This window comes from Ranitomeya variabilis, chromosome 6 (assembly GCF_051348905.1).
Source record: "Ranitomeya variabilis isolate aRanVar5 chromosome 6, aRanVar5.hap1, whole genome shotgun sequence".
Taxonomy (NCBI): Eukaryota; Metazoa; Chordata; class Amphibia; order Anura; family Dendrobatidae; genus Ranitomeya; species Ranitomeya variabilis.
Genome location: NC_135237.1, coordinates 17274352 through 17297988, shown reverse-complemented (window position 1 = coordinate 17297988; position 23637 = coordinate 17274352). Strand labels below are relative to the sequence as shown.

The following is a 23637-nucleotide window of genomic DNA, read 5'->3' as shown; positions in this document are numbered from 1 at the left end:
GAAGGAATTTTTTTCCCCATGATGGAGCTTACTCTTTACCACATGGGTTTTTTTTGCCTTCCTCTGGATCAACATGTTAGGGCATGTTAGGTTAGGCTATGGGTTGAACTAGATGGACTTAAAGTCTTCCTTCAACCTTAATAACTATATAATCAGGTTCCTCGCATCGTGTTCTCATACACTTCATGCAGTTAATAGCCTCTGTGTCTGTACTGTTACATACTTAGGCTGATAACTGGTTCATGCAGCTTTACATGAACACCCGAGCCTTACACTATGGCTGGTCCAAATAACTAAAGCAATTGTTACCATCCACCTCTCGTGTCTCCCCTTTTCCTATAGATTGTAAGCTTGCGAGGAGCAGGGCCTCATTCCTCCTGGTATCTGTTTTGATCTGTGTTTATTGTTATGCTGTAATGTCTATTGTCTGTACAAGTCCCCTCTATAAGTTGTAAAGCGCTGCGGAATATGTTGGCACTATATAAATAAAATTATTATTATTATTATTATTAAAATATAGTATCAGCTATGGCTGGTGTATGTGAGCACTGCATGGAAATTCTCACGGTGACCTGCGGTGAACTCAGAAACTTTTTTCTCACTGTGCTCAGGGCACCGCAGTTCAGGGGCCCGGCTGGTAACGCAGCCTCACTGACTGCCGGTAACCCCGATGATATCACCGCCGGTCACTGACGCTGCGCTTGCAGCAGCTCATTCCTCAGTGGTTCTCAGTCTGGACGGTCGCATCTTGGCACCGTCCAGGTGGAAAATGGTTTATCCCTCAGTCATGGATTGTCACCTTACAATACAAAGGTGACATCAACCCCACAAATACAAACCCCACTTGCCACCGCTACAGGGCAAGTGGGATGATCCCGGCGTAGCAACAGAATTGGCAGCTGCAATTTTAAGGCTGGTGGGGACCCAATAGCCATGGCCCCTTACCAGCCTGAGAATACCAGCCCCCAGCTGTCTGCTTTAGCAAGGCTGGTTGTCAAAAATGGGAGAGACCCTACGCGGTTTTTTTAAGTTTTACTTAATTGAAAAAAACAGCGTGGGGACCCCTCTATTCGTGATATCCAGCCATGCTAACACTGACAAGTGAGGGTTGCCGCCCACAGCTGTGAGTTTTTGCCTAACTGGTTATCAAAAATAAAGGGGAACCCATGTCAGTTCTTTTTATTTATTTATAGTGCAGACGGCAGTTAATGAATACTCCAATCAGGCGCTCCTGCTCTCACTGATATGAGGGGCAGCAGGTGTAGGCTGATGGAGTAGTAGTCACAACAGCTGCCGCTGTCGCTGTTTTCAGTTGAAAATAACTCTTCATTCTCCGTTGCTCGTGCTGATTGCTGGCAGAGCAGGGGAAAATGATGAGAGTCATCTTTAACAGCCGGCGCCAGGTAACAGCAATAACTGTACCGCTGCTTCTCAGGCGCCGGTACGTGTGGTACAGATGTGGCACACATGTCCTGAAAGTATTACACACACGGACACCGATATCTCCAGTAGTGGTATTTCTGGTACTGGAAATATCAGGTGGTGTGAATCCGGCCTTATACATCAGGATAAGAAAGTGATTGAGGAAAACTAAAAACAACAAAATCAGACAAAGAAAGAGAAGTTCAAAAGTGACGCAAAAGGTATAGAAAGTAAGGCGGAGAAACAACAATGGTGAATGGCGGCCAATGTGAGTAATCTTCCTCTTGGCTCTGCTGAGCAGACGCCTCCCAACCTGGCAGTGCGCACCTGGCGGCGGAGGAGCTCCGCACCGCAGAGCCTGTCCTGTCTGTTCCTGCCAGCAGACGACAATGGGATCCGCATCGCCCCAGAAAGATCCCAAACACCTGGACGGGTACGTACAAGATCCATGATCTACCCCCTGATCTGCAGGTCCGGTCCATCAAGTGTCACAACAACCTCTGACTCTCCACTACAAGTCTCAGCATGCACTAACTAGCTGCAGCCTGCATCATGCTGAGACTAGTAGTTCCACAAGTGCAGGAGACACTTTATTCGGTTGTATAAGAATAAATTATTAAACATTTTGAGAAAACCTTCCTGAGAAAATGTAAATGTCCTCATCACACGCTTTATAATACTGAATGTACTACAACTCCCATCATGGAATCAGCTACAACCCAAAATTATCCTGTATCTAATCCTATCCTGTGTGATACTGTCTGCTGAGCCGTGTATCTAATCGTATCGTGTGTGATACTGTCTGCTGAGCCATGTATCTAATCCTCTCCTGTGTGATACTGTCTGCTGAGCCGTGTATCTAATCCTCTCCTGTGTGATACTCTCTGCTGAGCTGTGTATCTAATCCTATCCTGTGTGATACTGTCTGCTGAGCTGTGTATCTAATCCTATCCTGTGTGATACTGTCTGCTGAGCTGTGTATCTAATCCTCTCCTGTGTGATACTGACTGCTGATCTGTGTATCTAATCCTCTCCTGTGTGATACTGACTGCTGAGCCGTGTATCTAATCCTCTCCTGTGTGATACTGTCTGCTGAGCTGTGTATCTAATCCTCTCCTGTGTGATACTGTCTGCTGAGCCGTGTATCTAATCCTATCCTGTGTGATACTGACTGCTGAGCTGTGTATCTAATCCTCTCTTGTGTGATACTGTCTGATGAGCTGTGTATCTAATCCTATCCTGTGTGTTACTGTCTGCTGAGCTGTGTATCTAATCCTATCCTGTGTGATACTGACTGCTGAGCCATGTATCTAATCCTCTCCTGTGTGATACTGACTGCTGAGCCGTGTATCTAATCCCATCCTGTGTGATACTGTCTGCTGAGCTGTGTATCTAATCCCATCCTGTGTGTTACTGACTGCTGAGCCGTGTATCTAATCCTATCCTGTGTGATACTGTCTGCTGAGCCGTGTATCTAATCCTATCCTGTGTGTTACTGTCTTCTGAGCCGTGTATCTAATCCTATCCTGTGTGATACTGACTGCTGAGCTGTGTATCTAATCCTATCCTGTGTGATACTGTCTGCTAAGCTGTGTATCTAATCCTATCCTGTGTGTTACTGTCTTCTGAGCCGTGTATCTAATCCTATCCTGTGTGATACTTACTGCTGAGCTATGTATCTAATCCTATCCTGTGTGATACTGACTGCTGAGCCGTGTATCTAATCCTATCCTGTGTGTTACTGTCTTCTGAGCCGTGTATCTAATCCTATCCTGTGTGATACTGACTGCTGAGCCGTGTATCTAATCCTCTCCTGTGTGATACTGTCTGCTGAGCTGTATCTAATCCTCTCCTGTGTGATACTGACTGCTGAGCTATGTATCTAATCCTATCCTGTGTGTTACTGTCTTCTGAGCCGTGTATCTAATCCTCTCCTGTGTGATACTGTCTGCTGAGCTGTATCTAATCCTCTCCTGTGTGATACTGACTGCTGAGCCGTGTATCTAATCCTCTCCTGTGTGATACTGTCTGATGAGCCGTGTATCTAATCCTATCCTGTGTGATACTGTCTGATGGGCAGTGTTTCCAAATCATATAAGATTTACCTATATTTCTAATAATACTGCTATAGAAGATTTACTAATACAGCAATATAACAAATATCCTGGTATATACAGTAGTGTTATTACCGCCATACAGTGACCACATACTGGTGACATCAGCTCTACACCCGCGCGCTGCAGACCATATACTGTATCTCTGTATTGTGCCGTTTGTCACCACTGACGTGTCACTCATTGCTGTCATTCATTTTCCCTTTTCTTTTTCATTTGGCCCGGACCGCCATAACCTTTACTGCAGCCATAACTCGTCCCTGCACCTCTATACAATCCATATGCTGCTATAATCAGTGCCCCGCACAGTAATAATGCCCCTTATAATAATGCCCCCACCTCTATTGTGCCTCCTTATAATAATGCCCCCACCTCTACTGTGCCTCCTTATAATAATGCCCCCACCTCTATTGTGCCTCCTTATAATAATGCCCCCACCTCTACTGTGCCTCCTTATAATAATGCCCCCTCTATTGTGCCTCCTTATAATAATGCCCCCACCTCTACTGTGCCTCCTTATAATAATGCCCCCACCTCTACTGTGCCTCCTTATAATAATGCCCCCTCTATTGTGCCTCATTATAATAATGCCCCCACCTCTACTGTGCCTCCTTATAATAATGCCCCCTCTATTGTGCCTCCTTATAATAATGCCCCCTCTATTGTGCCTCCTTATAATAATGCCCCCACCTCTACTGTGCCTCCTTATAATAATGCCCCCTCTATTGTGCCTCCTTATAATAATGCCCCCTCTATTGTGCCTCCTTATAATAATGCCCCCACCTCTACTGTGCCTCCTTATAATAATGCCCCCACCTCTATTGTGCCTCCTTATAATAATGCCCCCACCTCTACTGTGCCTCCTTATAATAATGCCCCCTCTATTGTGCCTCCTTATAATAATGCCCCCACCTCTACTGTGCCTCCTTATAATAATGCCCCCACCTCTATTGTGCCTCCTTATAATAATGCCCCCACCTCTACTGTGCCTCCTTATAATAATGCCCCCACCTCTATAGTGCCTCCTTATAATAATGCCCCCACCTCTATAGTGCCTCCTTATAATAATGCCCCCACCTCTATTGTGCCTCCTTATAATAATGCCCCCACCTCTACTGTGCCTCCTTATAATAATGCCCCCACCTCTATTGTGCCTCCTTATAATAATGCCCCCACCTCTATAGTGCCTCCTTATAATAATGCCCCCACCTCTATTATGCCTCCTTATAATAATGCCCCCATCTCTATAGTGCCTCCTTATAATAATGCCCCCACCTCTATTGTGCCTCCTTATAATAATGCCCCCACCTCTACTGTGCCTCCTTATAATAATGCCCCCACCTCTATTGTGCCTCCTTATAATAATGCCCCCACCTCTATTGTGCCTCCTTATAATAATGCCCCCACCTCTATTATGCCTCCTTATAATAATGCCCCCATCTCTATAGTGCCTCCTTATAATAATGCCCCCACCTCTATTGTGCCTCCTTATAATAATGCCCCCACCTCTATTGTGCCTCCTTATAATAATGCCCCCACCTCTATAGTGCCTCCTTATAATAATGCCCCCACCTCTATTGTGCCTCCTTATAATAATGCCCCATCTGTATAGTGCCCTGGTGCCGCTCATCATGACTGACGCAGGGCACTGCTGCCGGCACATGGCCGGGTCCTGGTGTTTCGCGCTGTGATTTCTGCTCTCTAAGGCTAGTTTGTAAAATACTGACCAAATACTGAGCGTGTGACCGCAGCCTTAGGCCGGTTTCACATTTGCAAGAGCTGCGGACTTCCTCCGTGAAGCCCCGCCCTCGGCCGCACCTCCGCCGCTAGCTCCGCCTACTTCTGCATGTGGCCTGCGTACCTACCTTTAACATTAGGTACGCAGGTCGTGCCGCTGTATGCGGATGCTTCCACATGCGTCGTTTTGACCAGCGTAGGACGCAGCTTGTAGCAAAAAATTTTTTTCTGCATCGTCAAAATGACGCATGCGGAAGCATCTGCATACAGCGGCACGACCTGCGTACCTAATGTTAAAGGTAGGTACGCAGGCCGCATGCAGAAGTAGGCGGAGCTAGCGGCGGAGGTGCAGCCGAGGGCGGGGCTTCACGGAGGAAGTCCGCAGCTCCTACAAATGCAAATGTGAAACCGGCCTAAGGCTGCCGTCACACTGTCAGTGTTTGGTCAGGATTTTACATCAGTATTTGTAGCCAAAACCAGGAGAGGAACAATTAGAGGAAAAGTATAACAGAAACATCTGCTCCACTTCTGTATTTATCACCCACTCCTGGTTTTGGCTGAGAAATACTGATGTAAAATACTGACCAAATACTGATGGTGTGACGGCAGCCTTAGGGTCACACAGTTTTTGGGGAAAATATAGGGACGACGGTCGTGTATCAGAATCCTGGATGTGCAAGAACTAGTCCGACCCGAGTCATAAGGGAAATGGCAACTAATGTCCCCATATACCACCACATACTAGTAGATAATACCGCCACACCGTGACCGGACTGCTGACTGTCTCCACCATGCAGTGGTCAGATATTCTGCCGATCGCCTGCGGTACCACCAGACTGGACAGTCCATAACATACCGATCAGCTGGTGATGCCGCCGCTGACTGCTGCTGATCGCCATCTCCTCCCTCCGCCATGACGGCGTCTTCCAGCTGCGACTCATTTTGGCAGGATCTGTGCTCAATGAACATAAGGCCTCGTTCACACGCAGCGTCATATCCGTTCTCAGAAAACATCACCCGGCGCCCAGCGGCGTACACTGGCTCCTGCGCCATTCTTCGCGTCCATTACTTTTTCATGTGTTTGTGGAAAAGCTGAGGACAACCAATGTGCCCGCCATGAGTGCGGCCGCGGGGAGGGTCCCAAAACATCGCCGTAGCCCCAGTGGCAGGACCACGATGTCCGGCCCGGCCCCAGACACTGGTCAGCTTCATATAGGTCTACGAGGCTGTCGGTTCGGGTCAGGACATTACGGGCATGAGAAGCCGGATAACTCTGCTAGGACAATTACTCCCATCCAGATGGGGGATGCTGAGACTAGTAGTCCTACAGTACGCAGACCATTTACTCTCTGAAATAGCGTCAGCGGACATCACCTAGTGATGGAGGGAGGGACAAGAACCAGGATCTGTGTCCAGAGTGTTTGCAGTCTGAGGAGAAGACCTCTGGGGCGTTTACTGACAGGGAGGAGCAGTGACTGACATCCAACCCCGGAGGAGCAGCCGGCTCTGTGATTGGTGGAACGGCAGCCACAAGGCACCAATCATTGCTCAGCCCCTGCAGACACTGTGCGCTCACACATCATGTGTATACAGCGTATACTCACACTGAGGACATACAGGGCGCCATTCATCAACACCAATGTTTCGTACCCCAGTTTTGCCGACCTGAATTCGGTGCATCGTTCAACTGCCGTGCGTCACCGCCACAAATGTTACCTTCCCCCCCGGCGCCACAATGTAGGCCACTACGGTGCCGTAAATTATCATGAATTAGTCGGGGGTGCTTGGTCCTGCCAAAGATCTCATCACTAGTCTAAAAGCTGGAGTGACGCAAAACTTTGAGTTGTGCAGGAGCAGCTTTGTGCCTCCTCGGCGGTGCTGCTGTACTGCACTGATTGCTGAAGCTGCCGGCAGAGCAGCGCTGCATCGTCCATCTGTAGAAATCGCAGGAACGTGAGAGGTCGTCACGGACAGGAGGCAGATGAAGAGTTAGCAGGTTTATTAACAGCACGTACACTCCGCGCAGGGAGTGTGAGGACTCGGGAGGTGAGTAAGGGAGAACTGGGCGCTCGGAAGGGACACGGACGAACCATAGTCCGATAGGAAGAAACAAAGGCAATGAAACTTGTCAGTCTGTAGTCTTCTTGATTGCAGCGTCTCGGTTCTCCAACAGCGGCACGTGACGTCTCAGAGGTGTCTGTAGAGGACGGGGCTCCAATCCACGGAGCAGGTGACGGGTCTTTGGAGGATGCGGAGCGCTCCTGCACTGACAAACGCCAAACACTGTGCTCAGTCCAGAGAAAAGTACCGCCGGAACAAAGCCTCGCTCCGCGGTGTACACAGGTACCTATGGGGCTCTGGCCTGGTCACCGGCTTCTCACTGCGCGCACGTTACAGTCACTGGTCTCAACTCAGAGTCACCTCCTGGTGTGGAGCTCAGCGGGAACCTGTCGTCCACTTACAGTAGACCGAAACGCTCGGGATCTGTCTAGTCGGCCTGCACTCAAGGGGTGCTCTGCTGTCTCTGCACCCAACTGCTGCTTAGCTTTTCCACCTCCTTTCCCGCGCGCAGCGCTTTTTAACCCGGCCCCACCTACTGCAGTCACATGCAAGGATCGGTCCTTGTCTCAAAGTCTTCCCCCCTGCAACATTGGAGACAGTCCCGGTACCAGTGTGAGAAAGGTATACCCGATCTTGTTCTTCCTCTTTCACATCCACTCTGCAGGACTCTTGTTTCAGCACTGTTGTCTGACCTGCTATTTAACCCCATCACACATGGCACCGTTGTCTGAGCCGTCCATCTAATACCGCCACATTTCATATGGTTTCCTGAGCCACGCATCTAACCCGCCATGTCTGATACCTCCTGCGGAGCCACATATTTAATCCTGTCACATGTGCTACCATCTACTGAGCAACGTAATTAATCCTATCCTGTGTGATACCTTCTGCTGCTGAGCCGTGTATCTACCAATGTCACGTGTGATACCGTCTGCTGAGCCGTGTATCTAGTCCTATCCTGTGATACTGTCTGCTGAGCTGTGTATCTAATCCTATCCCTGTGTGATACTGACTGCTGAGCCGTGTATCTAATCCTCTCCTGTGTGATACTGTCTGCTGAGCTGTGTATCTAATCCTCTCCTGTGTGATACTGTCTGCTGAGCTGTGTATCTAATCCTATCCCTGTGTGATACTGACTGCTGAGCCGTGTATCTAATCCTCTCCTGTGTGATACTGTCTGCTGAGCTGTGTATCTAATCCTATCCTGTGTGATACTGTCTGCTGAGCTGTGTATCTAATCCTCTCCTGTGTGATACTGTCTGCTGAGCCATGTATCTAATCCTATCACATGTGATACTGTCTGCTGAACTGTGTATCTAATCCTATCCTTGTGTGATACTGTCTGCTGAGCCGTGTATCTAATCCTATCACATGTGATACTGTCTGCTGAGCCGTGTATCTAATCCTATCACATGTGATACTGTCTACTGAGCCGTATCTAATCATATCACGTATCACACACTTTGCAGCACCACATTTGCCCGGGTACGCGACGGACGCTCAGCGCTGCCCTGGCACATTACGGGTTAAGCCTTGCGACAATCGGTTTTTATTTTGCAATGATCGGGTGGAGAAATCTCGCAGATCGTTGTCTCATTTCCCCCCGGAATCACTCTCAGCACAACGCAATCTGTAGGGCAGGTCGTGGCTCCGGGGGCCGGCGCGCGGTGATAGGGGGCTACCTCGTTTGGGAAGGGCCGCTCCTGAGCATTGTTAATTGGGGGGAAAAGGAAAAGACACTTCCTGTCTGAGAGTCTTGTTCTGCGGAGATCGAGGGAAGGAGATTTACCCATTTATAAATGGGCACCTCCGCCAGTCGCCTCAAGGAGCTGCCGTCGCCCTTCTCCATAAACTGCTGCCACAAGGAGGAGGAAGCGGCCGAGGAGGAGGTGGCCCTGACCGAGAAGGTGACCCCCAGGTGAGCACCTGCCGCCCCCATCACCTGTGCATGAATATCGGGGAAGTGCAAAGTTCGGACACTTTATAACAGAGGTGTCAAACTGCATTCCTCGAGGGCTGCCAACAGGTCATGTTTTCAGGATTTCCTTGTATTGCACAGGTGATAATTTAATCACCTGCACAGAATGATTCCAGCACCTTGTGGAATGCTAAGGAAATCCTGAAAACATGACCTGTTGGCGGCCCTCGAGGAATGCAGTTTGACACCTCTGCTCTATAAGACACTTTGTGCTTCACGTCTTCACCATTTTATAGATCTCTGCTTGTTGTCAGTGAATGAGAACTTTGGCTCCGGTGACGCTGTATCTATCCAGCCCTGTGGGTACATTGTATCCAGTGTAGACAATGCTCTGCGAGCGGAACAGCCTGCACCGACACATTGTAACAAAGTCGTCTTGTGCTCTGAACGGTCACTCATTTATGGGGTTTTCTGCATGGAGCCGCGCTGTTCTCATTCACTGACAGCAAGCAGAGGTCTGGGAATGGAGAAGAACTGAAGCAAAGTTTATCAGAAAGTTAACCCCGTGCCTCCGTGGCTCTGACACCCGGGGCTCACACCTGTGTCAGGAGCTTTTTGTGGAGCGTTGAGTCCAGAGCCGGGAACGTGAAACTCACAAATCCCGGTCAGGATGATTGTAAGCTCCGCAGCCGAGTGCTGCCGGCCATGGGCACCTTACCGTACCGGGGTCTGGACCCGCAGCCACGAGACTCCGGATACATTGTGTTCCCTCATTGTATCCTGCTAGTAATGGATCAGTGATCCCGGCCACAGACACCGGATCACTGCTCACCACTGAATGGGCCTCAGCTGGTTGTCAGCGCTGGGTTAACCCTTCGAGAACAGGCCACGTTGTCCAGAAGTGCACGGGTCCGCGGAGGTTCAGTCCTGGGCTCAGGGTCAGAACCATAGTGGGTGCAGACAACATCAACAGGGGCCCAAGAGATCCGGGGGCCACATCAACCTCCAAAATGTGCATTATGAGGAGCTATTGGGCTGCAAAGGGCCCTTATACTGTATGTGCTCAGGGGCCCTTATACTGTATGTGCGCAGGGGCCCTTATACTGTATGTGCTCAGGGGCCCTTATACTGTATGTGCGCAGGGGCCCTTATACTGTATGTGCTCAGGGGCCCTTATACTGTATGTGCTCAGGGGCCCTTATACTGTATGTGCGCAGGGGCCCTTATACTGTATGTGCGCAGGGGCCCTTATACTGTACGTGCACAGGGGCCCTTATACTGTATGTGCACAGGGGCCCGCTCCTGACTGTGGCCCCCAGTGGTGCAGACTAATAGGGCCCAGATATGAGAAGATGGAGACTGCAATAGTCGGGGTCGCGCTAGTGGAGATTTTGAATTCGGACCCTCAAACTCAAAGTTTTGCTTCTGCTATGAGGTGAGTGGTCACAAGTAATGAGGGTCTGAAGAACGGCTTTGGGTTTATTACTGCACTTATCAGACTTGTGTGACTGAAAGATCTAAAAAAAATCCAAATCCTGATCTGGTTTTATCAACTAGGTTGAGCTTTGCATCGTGCCAGGTGTATGGTGAGGTGTATTGCGGGGGTCCAGGCGTATTACCGGGGTCCCGGTGCATTAAAGGGGTCCGGGTGCATTACAGGGGTCCGGGTGTATTGCAGGGGTCCGGGTGTATTGCAGGGGTCCGAGTGTATTGCAGGGGTCCGGGTGTATTACAGGGGTCCGGGTGTATTACAGGGGTCCGGGTGCATTACAGGGGTCCCGGCGTATTACAGGGATCCGGGTGTATTACAGGGGTCCCGGTGTATTACAGGGGTCCCGGTGTATTACAGGGGTCCCGGCGTATAACCAGGGTCCCGGCGTATTACAGGGGTCCCGGCGTATTACAGGGGTCCGGGTGCATTACAGGGGTCCGGGTGCATTACAGGGGTCCGGGTGCATTACAGGGGTCCCGGCGTATTACAGGGGTCCCGGCGTATTACAGGGGTCCGGGTGTATTACAGGGGTCCGGGTGTATTGCGGGGGTCCGGGTGTATTACGGGGTCCGGGTGCATTACAGGGGTCCCGGTGTATTACAGGGGTCCGGGTGTATGGTAAGGTGTATTGCGGGGGTCTGGGTGTATTACAGGGGTCCGGGTGTATGGTAAGGTGTATTGCGGGGGTCTGGGTGTATTACGGGGGTCCGGGTGTATTACAGGGGTCCCGGTGTATTACGGGGGCTGCACGGTGGCGGCAGCACATGGAATGTTTGTGTGTGTGGCTGCGATGCTTCTCACCACATGAACCAAATAATCTCCTAGCATAGAACCTTATGGCAAACCTGTAAAGAAAGCATGTACTAAACACCATCCCCTCTATAAGGGTCTCTGTCAGCACAAAATGACTGTTCAAACCAAGCACAGGCGCTCGGAGCAGCATGGTGCGGCCTCTCCTCACCTGCTTGTTCCCCTCCTGCTCCTCCCTTCTCTATGAGCTGTCAATCAAAGCAGAGGAGGAGGAGATGGAGCGGGGAACGTCCCGGGGCTGGGAGCGATCAGTCTGTGCTGCTGATGAGGCCTAGAGTGCAAAACCCAAGTCCTTCTGCACCAAAATGTATAAAAACCGCAACAAAACTGCAAATCAGAGCAGATCTAATGCGGAAACCTGCAGCGATAGTAAAGTGGGGAAAATGCACCGTGCAAACATGACCTGGGTGCAATGCTCTGCAGCCTGTCTGTGTGCAATGCTCTGCAGCCTGGCAGTAGTGTATATACTCGTAGTATCAGTGTGCAATGCTCTGCAGCCTGTCTCTGGGTCAGTGTGCAATGCTCTGCAGCCTCTCTGGCTCTGTGTGCAATGCTCTGCAGCCTGGCAACAGCGTATATTCTCGTAGTATCAGTGTGCAATGCTCTGCAGCCTGTCTCTGGGTCAGTGTGCAATGCTCTGCAGCCAGGCAGCAGCGTATATTCTCGTAGTATCAGTGTGCAATGCGCTGCAGCATTTTTCAGGGTATGTGTGCAATGCTCTGCAGCCTGGCAGCAGTGTATATTCTCCTGGTATCAGTGTGCAATGCTCTGCAGCCTCTCTGACTCTGTGTGCAATGCTCTGCAGCCTGGCAGTAGCGTATATTCTCGTGGTATCAGTGTGCAATGCTCTGCAGCCTGTCTCTGGGTCAGTGTGCAATGCTCTGCAGCCTCTCTGGGTCAGTGTGCAATGCTCTGCAGCCTGGCAGTAGCGTATATTCTCGTAGTATCGGTGTGCAATGCTCTGCAGCCTGTCTCTGGGTCTGTGTGCAATGCTCTGCAGCCTGTCTCTGGGTCTGTGTGCAATGCTCTGCAGCCTCTCTGGCTCTGTGTGCAATGCTCCGCAGCCTGGCAGCAGCGCATATTCTCATAGTATCAGTGTGCAATGCTCTGCAGCCTGTCTCTGGGTCAGTGTGCAATGCTCTGCAGCCTGGCAGTAGCGTATATTCTCATAGTATCAGTGTGCAATGCTCTGCAGCCTCTCTGGCTCTGTGTGCAATGCTCTGCAGCCTGGCAGCAGCGCATATTCTCATAGTATGTGTGCAATGCTCTGCAGCCTGGCAGCAGCGTATATTCTCGTACTATCGGTGTGCAATGCTCTGCAGCCTGGCAGTAGCGTATATTCTCATAGTATCAGTGTGCAATGCTCTGCAGCCTCTCTGGCTCTGTGTGCAATGCTCTGCAGCCTGGCAGCAGCGTATATTCTCGTAGTATCAGTGTGCAATGCTCTGCAGCCTGTCTCTGGGTCAGTGTGCAATGCTCTGCAGCCTGGCAGCAGCGCATATTCTCGTAGTATCAGTGTGCAATGCTCTGCAGCCTCTCTGGCTCTGTGTGCAATGCTCTGCAGCCTGGCAGTAGCGTATATTCTCGTAGTATCGGTGTGCAATGCTCCGCAGCCTGTCTCTGGGTCATTGTGCAATGCTCTGCAGCCTGGCAGCAGCGCATATTCTCGTAGTATCAGTGTGCAATGCTCTGCAGCCTGGTATATCCTGCGGCTCTGCAGGTGTCGCTGGCACAGGCCCTGGATATAGCTCCGTCCGCCGCCTGCTCTTGTGCCCGGATCAGGTGTCCGTGCCCGGCTTTACATAGCTGGCTAATGAGAAAGGTCAGTGGAAGTGACGGCGCAGCGCTGGGACTGCAGGGTAAGAGCTGGGACTGAGAGGATGAAGGCAGGAGCTCAGGGGTAAATAGTGAGTACGCTGCGGGATGGTGAACAGTGAGTAAGTGCACCATTGTGCCACACATGATGCGACTTTCTGATGGTGAATGTGGAGCTGTGCGCACAGGGGCTAGAGGTCAGCTGAAGATATCAGTATAATCACTGGCATGGCTGGAGTATTAACGAGCCAAGTACAGAGGAGATCAGTGAGTAAGTCGCATGTGGATTAGTATGCAAGTGTGTCGGAAACCTTATGTGGCAGTGAGTTTGTGCTCCAAGAGTTAATAAATCATCAGTAAAGTAGTAGTAGTAGTAGTAGTAGTGTGTTTGTAAGTACATTATGCTAGAAATCCTGGATCAGTGAGTAAGCGGGTCAGAAACACAATCCGTGAGTTTACGCTCCGGGAGTATGTAAGGGTGCACATAGGAAGCGGAGTGTTCCCACGAGCAATGATCACCATGCCAATCTGGCTTTAGTATTTGGATCAGAGAGCTTGATCGCTGAGTAAGTGCTGTATTAGTTATTAATCAGGTAGGAGAAACTGGATCAGTGAGTAGGTGCTTTGTGACAGTATTGTAATCTAGCAATATTAAGGCTGTTTACTTGCAGCAGCTGGGTGGTGGGGGGTGCAGAGCAGAAGTTGCATTTTACAATTGCAGCATTTTTTATGTATTTTTGGTGAATAAAAAAAAAACTGTTCTAAACATGTGCGGTGGACAAATTGCACAAGTAATCCCCCGGAAAAACACGGCAAGGGCGCAGGTTTTGGCAGAAAAAAATGCTATGTTTTAATATCACCGAGGTCAAAGAATTTGTGCATAGAAAATGGAAAATCACACTGTACCCATAAGTGGTCTGGAAACAATGGATCGGTGAGAAAGTACTCGCTGTATTAAGAACCGAAACGCCAGATCAGTGAATGTGTGCCAGAAATGCTTTCAATCGGTGAGTAAATGCTCCTTGTATTACCTGTCATCTCTGGCACACTTTCTGAGTATCGGTGTGTAAGTGCTCTCTGTGTTACATATAGGTGAGAGTGTTCATTGTGCACTACTACAAAAGTGTCAGCAATGCTCTGTATCAGTGGGTAAGTGCACCACTAAAAGTGTCAGAAAGGTGCTCTTTCTTTTACAAAGGAATGCTGATTTACTCTTTGCATTAGTGATTATTAGTGTGTGGTTTTACTAAGCATCTGTGTATTGGTGAGTAAATGCTCTGTGGTTTAGTAAGGATCGGTGTATTGATGAGCAAATGCTCTGTTAATTAGTAAGGGTCAGTTTATTGGTGAGTAAATGCTCTGTCGATTAGTAAGGGTCGGTTTATTGGTGAGTAAATGCTCTGTCGATTAGTAAGGGTCGGTGTATTGGTGAGTAGATGCTCTGTTTATTAGTGAGGGTTGGTGTATTGGTGAGTAAATGCTCTGTCGATTTAGTAAGGGTTGGTGTATTGATGAGTAAGTGCTCTGAATAGGGGTCTAATTATTCTGTTTTAAGTAATAGTCTGCTTATAAGTGAGTGTTAATAATAGGCCGTATACTATTAACAATCTGTGTATTAGTTGCTGATTTCTAATCTCCCTGTGTATTAGTAACAATATGCAGGAAAACCAAAAGATAAAGCAACACGAGCCCTAGTAAAAAGCGGGTGCAAGATCTGACCCCTGGACACCGACATTCAGAAAAGGGAGCACTCAATCCGGCGGCTCTTTATTCCATGCCCAAGTATTCTATAAAAGGAAAAAAAAATAGAACGAGTGCTTCCTAGTGCTGAATGTATAGATCGAGCCAGGTCTAGAATTAATAAACTCCATTTTATGGAATGGACCTGCAGCGCTGGGAAATATTAACCAGTTTTCTCCAGATTACCTCGTACCTTTGCCAAGCATGCGACATTTCGGCTTTGTACCATTTTTAATACAATAATAGGGGTATTACAAGCAGCTGTAAATAGAATTATCAATCACCAAAGTCCATAAAGTAATTCACTTTATAATAAGTACTACATATCAACATGCAATTATATACAGAAAGTGCCCAAGTGTACTGCATAGGTGAGATTCTGTTTTCAGAATTCCAGTTCTTTGAAGAAGATATGGCTTTTATATTTTCTTTTCTTGAGCTAGTACTTTAAAATATCTATTCCATATTCATAGACTAGTTCTTTTTTCATTTTGTGAGGGACTGCAATGGGTGCAAACATAGCACCTACATAAGCTAATATGCACATGGGGGGAATTGGAGGAGGACATGGTTTATGTATCACTCCACTTTTATTAGTTTTGAGGTTTAGGAGGTACATAGACGACGTTTTCCTCATCTGGCCTGGTACTAGTGAGGAACTATCATACACAGAAACTCCCAAAGTGCTATGGTTTAAATCCATGTAACAACTAAGTTCCTGCATTTAAAATAATTACACAAAAAGGATTGTTAAACCTAATTGGTATAATATACATGTGTTATACAGTACATTGGAACTGAATACGATATGTGCAGCACCATGTGTTAATGGAGGACGCTATCCTCAACATGCTCCTGAATGAAACGTGAGCGTCAACAAGTAAGAGCGAGAGATACAGTTTGTCCACATCCATATAAAAGCCCATATCTCCATACTGGACCTGGCGGCAATGTAATGTGAGCGCATTATTAGAAGCCGCCAGTTGTGAGGTTCGTCAGTTAATCAATTAATACAAATGAAATGCCCATCATTTCCAACCAATAAAGTGCTAACAAAGGCAATGAGAATTTATAGATTATAAATCTATGAATGTGTAAATTAAGATCTATGGAGAAAATATAAATACGCCACAAAACAACTGCTCAGTGATTAAGCCCGTCCGTGTGGGACTTCCCAAAATCTGTAGAAAATAATATTAATGATGGTTTATTAAAGGAAAAGTCAATAATGCGGAATCATCCTGGGGATGTTTGTTGCTTGTGGGTGAGATATTATATTCCCAACTGTCTACAAAAACTAAGAATAGTAAATAGCGTTCTACAAACAGAATACCAGTAAACGCCGTCACACAGGAGAGAAGAGGTTGTCGGCTGAGTCTCGGGGCAAAGTTAGCGTCAAACTGCCCCAATGGGACCTGTCATATGTAATATGTTTTTGGGAGTTTTTTTTTTTTTCCTGGTGTAAAATCTGCTGTTCTCCTGAATCTGGAATTATCTTTTTTGTTCCTCTCCATTCCTGAGATATGGGTGCCTCTTCCTCTTCCCATCGTGGTGGGATCCTCATGAAGATGCCTCCAGAATAAAGCAGAGGGCCCTGCCCCCTTGGCTGACAAGAGTAGATTTACATATGTGGATGACGGGGCCGTATCTAAGGAATGTCAGATTAAGGAGAACAGTGATATTTACACCAGGTAAGAAAAAAATGCATATACAGTGGGTACAGAAAGTATTCAGACCCCTTTAAATTTTTCACTCTTTATTTCATTGCAGCCATTTGGTAAATTAAAAAGTTATTTTTTTTTCTCATTAATGTACACTCTGCACTCCATCTTCACTGAAAAAAAAAATGTAGACATTTTTGAAAATTTATTAAAAAATAAAAACTGAAATATCACATGGTCATAAGTATTGAGACCCCTTGCTCAGTATTGAGGATAAGCCCCTTTTGAGCTAGTGCAGCCAGGAGTCTTCTTTGGAATGATGCAACAACAAGTTGCAGACCCTCTCCAGTTCCGTCAGGTTGGATGGTGAACGTTGGTGGACATTCTTCTCATCTTAGTATTATTGGGACTGGGATGAAAGTAGACTGCTCAATATCCTTTGTTTGTCTGTTGGGGTATTCTCTCTCTACAATGTTGTGTTGGCCAAAAAAATACATAATTCTGGCATTTTGATTTGTTTTCTTTTTATGCCATTTACCGATGGGTTTAATTTTATATTTTGATACATCGCACTTTTACTAATGTAGTGATGCTAAATATGTGTATTTTTAATAACAGGGTAAATGGGGGGTGATTTGAACTTGCATGTTTTTATTTTTTTCATGTCTTTAAAAACTTTTTTTCTCTCTCACGTTCTATCATATTTAATGGTTCCCTTAGGGGACTTGAAGCTGCGATCGTCATATCGCTTGTACTATACATAGCAGTGCATTAGGGCTGCTATGTATAGCTAAAATCATGATCTCCTACGAACACCGGCCATGGGGTGACTATCACAGGAGGATCGTAATGACAGGCACAGGGGTCGTCAGCAGACCCTCAGCTGTCCTGACAAACTAGGGAGCCCCCCTGTTGGTACATGTTAAATGCCGCTTTCAGAGACTGACAGCGGGAACAACTGTTAGAGGCACATGATGGCTGATTAAACCAGCCATCATGTGCAGGAAAATATGTTGGCTCTGCCTGTGAGCCTACATCAAAGGCAGGGACATACGTCAAAGGTCGTAAAGGAGTTAAACAGATGAATTGTTATGACCAGTTGCATGTGATTACAGGTCACAACACACCCAGGAATTATATAAATAACAATGAACAATGTAATGCATATGTATGGAGTTCAAAAAGTTATCAAACTCAGTACATTCCTCAATATTACCTGTCCAGATAAAGAAAACATTGCCTATGTACCTCCACCGTCTCAATATATTGTTAAAATGGTAGGTAATAAGACAAGGTTGTCCTCCAATTCCCATATGGCAATATTGACCTAGGCAGGTGTCATGTTTGTGCCCATGGCGGTCCCACACAATTGAACGCAGACTATTAAATACATGCTCAAGTGGAGAGAGTATAAAGGCCACCCCTTTTACAAGACTCTGTAAATGTAAAAACATTTGCGGCCTGCACTGTCAATTTCAGTATGCAAATTATATTAATGTATGCTGTAGATATTTTTATGAATTATTTTTGAACATCGGTGAGATCTGTATTTAACGCAGCTTCTAACATTGCAGTATTCACTTGTAAAGGGCTCAATATCAAAGCTGAAATGTTTAATATTAATACTTGAGCATAAAAGTCATTTTGTTCACCTTATTTATTTTTAGTATGATTTTTGAGTATGGCTATTAGTGAGTTTGTGCAGATTGCGCTGCGTAATAGTGAGCTAGTGCTCTGTGTACTAACAAGTTTTGAGAGTTAGTGATCTTAAAGGGGTATTCTCAAGTTATTTCTTGAGCAGCTCTGAGCTATGCAGTCTCCTTACACTCGCCTCACTTTCTGGCAGGGCGGCCGCTCTTCCTACAGTGACAGTTGTGGTGAGTAACAGAGCTGTAGCATTAGTAGAACTATAAAGCTCAGCACAAGTTCTGCAGTAACGCATTCACCTATCCGTGCTTGGTCCTGAAGTATACACAATATATTTACATATAGAGAAACCAGGGCATTTGAACAAGCACACCACTCTGGACAGTGAGAGCCATGATTAGGAGACCTGCTCTGGGAGAAGTCGATGCTGCGAGCTGGTGATTTTAAAAAGACATAACATCAGCTTGTCAGTGGCTGAGAGGGAGATGGAGGGAGGTGAGCCAATAACAATAAAGGGCTGGAGAGAGCTGACTGGTAGGTTAGGAGTTAACATCTCTTCTGCAATGTATCTACTGCGCACACTGACCAGGGTCTAGGCAGGCAATAAATGTAAAGTGCTGCAGAATATGTTGGTGCTGTAGAAATAAAAATAATAATAATTATTACAGGTAGTCCTCGACTTATGACGTTGATCTGTTCTTATGCGGCGTCGTAAACCGAATTTCGACGTAAGTCGGACCATACGTTCATACAGTACTGTACCATAATAACAGTAGAGTACTGCAAACACTTAGCCTATCCAAACACCTATCCTAACACAGTACCCTACATAATTATCAATAAACATAGGTACAGTAAAATATTGTACAGTACGTTTAATAATGAAATACTGTACTGTAAGTGCTGTAACAGTAATAAACAGTTTACTCCTTCCTTTTCTTTGATGCACTGGTATCAGATGAGTCTTGCTTACGTTTGGGAGCCATAATGAAGGGTGTTACGGCGTGCAGGAGACTCGTTTTCCTCGTGTAACCGGGTGCAGTATACAGTACTGGACTCTATTCTTCCGCCGCTGCACGTAGTTGCACGTAGTTCGACTTGCGATGCAAAACCGCGTAAGTCGGAATGAGGCGTCGTGTAAAGCGTTGAAACCACGAAACGACGTAACTCGCGACCGTCGTAACCCGAGGACTAACTGTATAGTGCTCGAGCTCCACCGAAACCAGCTGTATAAAATGAAAGATAAAAGCTTTCATTTAAAAAAAATACGAAAGCAGATAGAAAAAGCAAGACAATTGCAAACTTGCTTATTTTCATGTTGTCTAGCTAATTAAAGCAATTTAATAACTTGAGAATATCCTTTTAATCTGAGTAAGTGCTACATATGTTTAGTGAGTCTTCTGTGCATTAGTAAGAGTCCGAGTGTTGGGGAGTAAATGCTCTGTGCATTAGTAAGGGTCCGAGTATTGATGAGTAAGTGCTCTGTGCATTAGTAAGGGTCCGAGTGTTGGGGAGTAAGTGCTCTGTGCATTAGTAAGGGTCCGAGTGTTGGGGAGTAAGTGCTCTGTGCATTAGTAAGGGTCCGAGTGTTGGGGAGTAAGTGCTCTGTGCATTAGTAAGGGTCCGAGTATTGATGAGTAAGTGCTCTGTGCATTAGTAAGGGTCCGAGTGTTGGGGAGTAAGTGCTCTGTGCATTAGTAAGGGTCCGAGTGTTGGGGAGTAAGTGCTCTGTGCATTAGTAAGGGTCCGAGTATTGATGAGTAAGTGCTCTGTGCATTAGTAAGGGTCCGAGTGTTGGGGAGTAAGTGCTCTGTGCATTAGTAAGGGTCCGAGTGTTGGGGAGTAAATGCTCTGTGCATTAGTAAGGGTCCGAGTATTGATGAGTAAGTGCTCTGTGCATTAGTAAGGGTCCGAGTATTGATGAGTAAGTGCTCTGTGCATTAGTAAGTGTCCGAGTATTGATGAGTAAGTGCTCTGTGCATTAGTAAGGGTCCGAGTATTGATGAGTAAGTGCTCTGTGCATTAGTAAGGGTCCGAGTATTGATGAGTAAGTGCTCTGTGCATTAGTAAGGGTCCAAGTATTGAGTAAATGCTCTGTGCATTAGTAAGGGTCCGAGTATTGATGAGTAAGTGCTCTGTGCATTAGTAAGGGTCCGAGTATTGATGAGTAAGTGCTCTGTGCATTAGTAAGGGTCCGAGTATTGATGAGTAAATGCTCTGTGCATTAGTAAGTGTCCGAGTATTGATGAGTAAGTGCTTTGTGCATTAGTAAGGGTCCGAGTGTTGGGGAGTAAATGCTCTGTGCATTAGTAGGGGTCCGAGTATTGATGAGTAAATGCTCTGTGCATTAGTAAGGGTCTGAGTATTGATGAGTAAATGCTCTGTGCATTAGTAAGTGTCCGAGTATTGATGAGTAAGTGCTCTGTGCATTAGTAAGTGTCCGAGTATTGATGAGTAAGTGCTCTGTGCATTAGTAAGGGTCCGAGTATTGATGAGTAAGTGCTCTGTGCATTAGTAAGGGTCCGAGTATTGATGAGTAAGTGCTCTGTGCATTAGTAAGGGTCCGAGTATTGATGAGTAAGTGCTCTGTGCATTAGTAAGGGTCCGAGTGTTGGGGAGTAAGTGCTCTGTGCATTAGTAAGGGTCCGAGTATTGATGAGTAAGTGCTCTGTGCATTAGTAAGGGTCCGAGTGTTGGGGAGTAAATGCTCTGTGCATTAGTAAGGGTCCGAGTATTGATGAGTAAATGCTCTGTGCATTAGTAAGGGTCCGAGTATTGATGAGTAAATGCTCTGTGCATTAGTAAGGGTCCGAGTGTTGGGGAGTAAATGCTCTGTGCATTAGTAAGGGTCCGAGTATTGATGAGTAAATGCTCTGTGCATTAGTAAGGGTCCGAGTGTTGGGGAGTAAATGCTCTGTGCATTAGTAAGGGTCCGAGTGTTGGGGAGTAAATGCTCTGTGCATTAGTAAGGGTCCGAGTATTGATGAGTAAGTGCTCTGTGCATTAGTAAGTGTCCGAGTATTGATGAGTAAGTGCTCTGTGCATTAGTAGGGGTCCGAGTATTGATGAGTAAATGCTCTGTGCATTAGTAAGGGTCTGAGTATTGATGAGTAAATGCTCTGTGCATTAGTAAGTGTCCGAGTATTGATGAGTAAGTGCTCTGTGCATTAGTAAGTGTCCGAGTATTGATGAGTAAGTGCTCTGTGCATTAGTAAGGGTCCGAGTATTGATGAGTAAGTGCTCTGTGCATTAGTAAGTGTCCGAGTATTGATGAGTAAGTGCTCTGTGCATTAGTAGGGGTCCGAGTATTGATGAGTAAATGCTCTGTGCATTAGTAAGGGTCTGAGTATTGATGAGTAAATGCTCTGTGCATTAGTAAGTGTCCGAGTATTGATGAGTAAGTGCTCTGTGCATTAGTAAGTGTCCGAGTATTGATGAGTAAGTGCTCTGTGCATTAGTAAGGGTCCGAGTATTGATGAGTAAGTGCTCTGTGCATTAGTAAGGGTCCGAGTATTGATGAGTAAGTGCTCTGTGCATTAGTAAGGGTCCGAGTATTGATGAGTAAGTGCTCTGTGCATTAGTAAGGGTCCGAGTATTGATGAGTAAGTGCTCTGTGCATTAGTAAGGGTCCGAGTATTGATGAGTAAGTGCTCTGTGCATTAGTAAGGGTCCGAGTGTTGGGGAGTAAGTGCTCTGTGCATTAGTAAGGGTCCGAGTGTTGGGGAGTAAGTGCTCTGTGCATTAGTAAGGGTCCGAGTATTGATGAGTAAGTGCTCTGTGCATTAGTAAGGGTCCGAGTATTGGTCACTGCTGTCATTGACCTATATTGAGTCCTTTGATCCCTGAAAAGGACACCTGATGGATTGGGGGTCCGTGCGACGTCTCTTCCCTGCAGCCAGGTGACCCCCGGGCCCCCAGGTGAATAGTGATTCCTGATCGGGATGTATAGGAGCCACGGACTGAGGGCCCAGAGGTAAATGTGCCCGGTAGACGCTGCTCTGTGTCCGTCACTACTGGACCCACAATGGGAATGATGACGTTTCCACTGATTGTGATGGACGTTCCTGGTTCCATCTCTCTGCAGAGCATCGCTCTTCTCCTGAAGTCTCTGGACAGATACAAAGTGATAAGTTCTGAGTATTCCTACACCGCTGATCTGTCAGATCCGTACGGATATACTCCACAGAGCGTCACACCAGATATATTCTGCAGACTGGTAACCATCAGTGATGATGGGTTCTGGGCACCAATGCCACCTGGAGAGTGACGGGCATCCCGAAGTTTGTCCTCTGGTTATTTTTGGTGTCGTCCGGGGTTCAAAACTCAGCAGATTCTACAGGGGCTCATGTGATAAGTATATCGCAGGACATTGTATTTATATGCTGGCAGCTTCATCACGCTGCTATCCATCAATTCACCCAGGGGTCACAGCAAGACGCTCACACACCGCAGACTGTAGGAAGAGCCATGATGTGGACTGGAGCCCTCTCCCTTCAGCTCTTCTCCTTGCAGGGTCCATCAGTCACTTCACAGCTGGAGGTTTGGTGCTTTGTAAAAAGCCAATCACTAGATGCCCTCAAAGCAGCAAATATGGGGTTTAATGTACAATCTTCACTTTCCCTACAACTTTTCACTTTTACATTAATTATAAAGAAACCTTATAAGTCAGTGCAGCTTGAAGAGGTAGTGCATTGTACAGTTAGTGAAGTGTGGAGAGGCAGTCAAATATATGGCAGATTATACAAGTCAGTTCAGCCTGGAAAAGTAATCAAATGTATAACACATGATACAACACAGTGTAACATAGAGAGGTGGTGCATTGTATTGCATACAAGTCAGTGCAGTGAAGAGAATTAGTGTACTATATGGCAGATGATATACAGTACAGATCAAAAGTTTGGACACACCTTCTCATTTAAAGATTTTCCTGTATTCTCATGACTATGAAAATTGTACATTCACACTGAAGGCATCAAAACTATGAATTAACACGTGGAATTATATACTTAATTTCAGTTGTTTCACACTTTTTTGTTATGTCTCAAATTTGGACTCATCAGACCAAAGCACAGATTTCCACTGGTCTAATGTCCATTCCTTGTGTTCTTTAGCCCAAACAAGTCTCTTCTGCTTGTTGCCTGTCCTTAGCAGTGGTTTCCTAGCAGCTATTTTACCATGAATGGCTGCTGCACAAAGTCTCCTCTTAACAGTTGTTGTAGA

At 46.7% G+C, this 23637-nt stretch overlaps 1 protein-coding gene across 3 annotated transcripts in view; it reads left to right on the top strand.

The window, feature by feature from the left end:
• The first annotated feature begins 1353 nt into the window (after window positions 1-1353).
• NOS3 (nitric oxide synthase 3) overlaps window positions 1354-23637 on the top strand; it is a 75418-nt gene continuing 53134 nt past the window's right edge. Inside the window, exon 1 of one of the 3 annotated variants that reach the window (XM_077267964.1) lies at window positions 1354-1403. Coding sequence is in view for 2 of the 3 variants with exons in the window: in XM_077267962.1 (XP_077124077.1) it covers window positions 9134-9252 (119 nt within the window). In the remaining variant the exon portion in view is untranslated. Of the gene's footprint in view, window positions 1404-1717; window positions 1856-9038; window positions 9253-23637 lie in introns of those variants that run through there. The other 2 variants (XM_077267963.1, XM_077267962.1) reach the window with 2 other exon arrangements.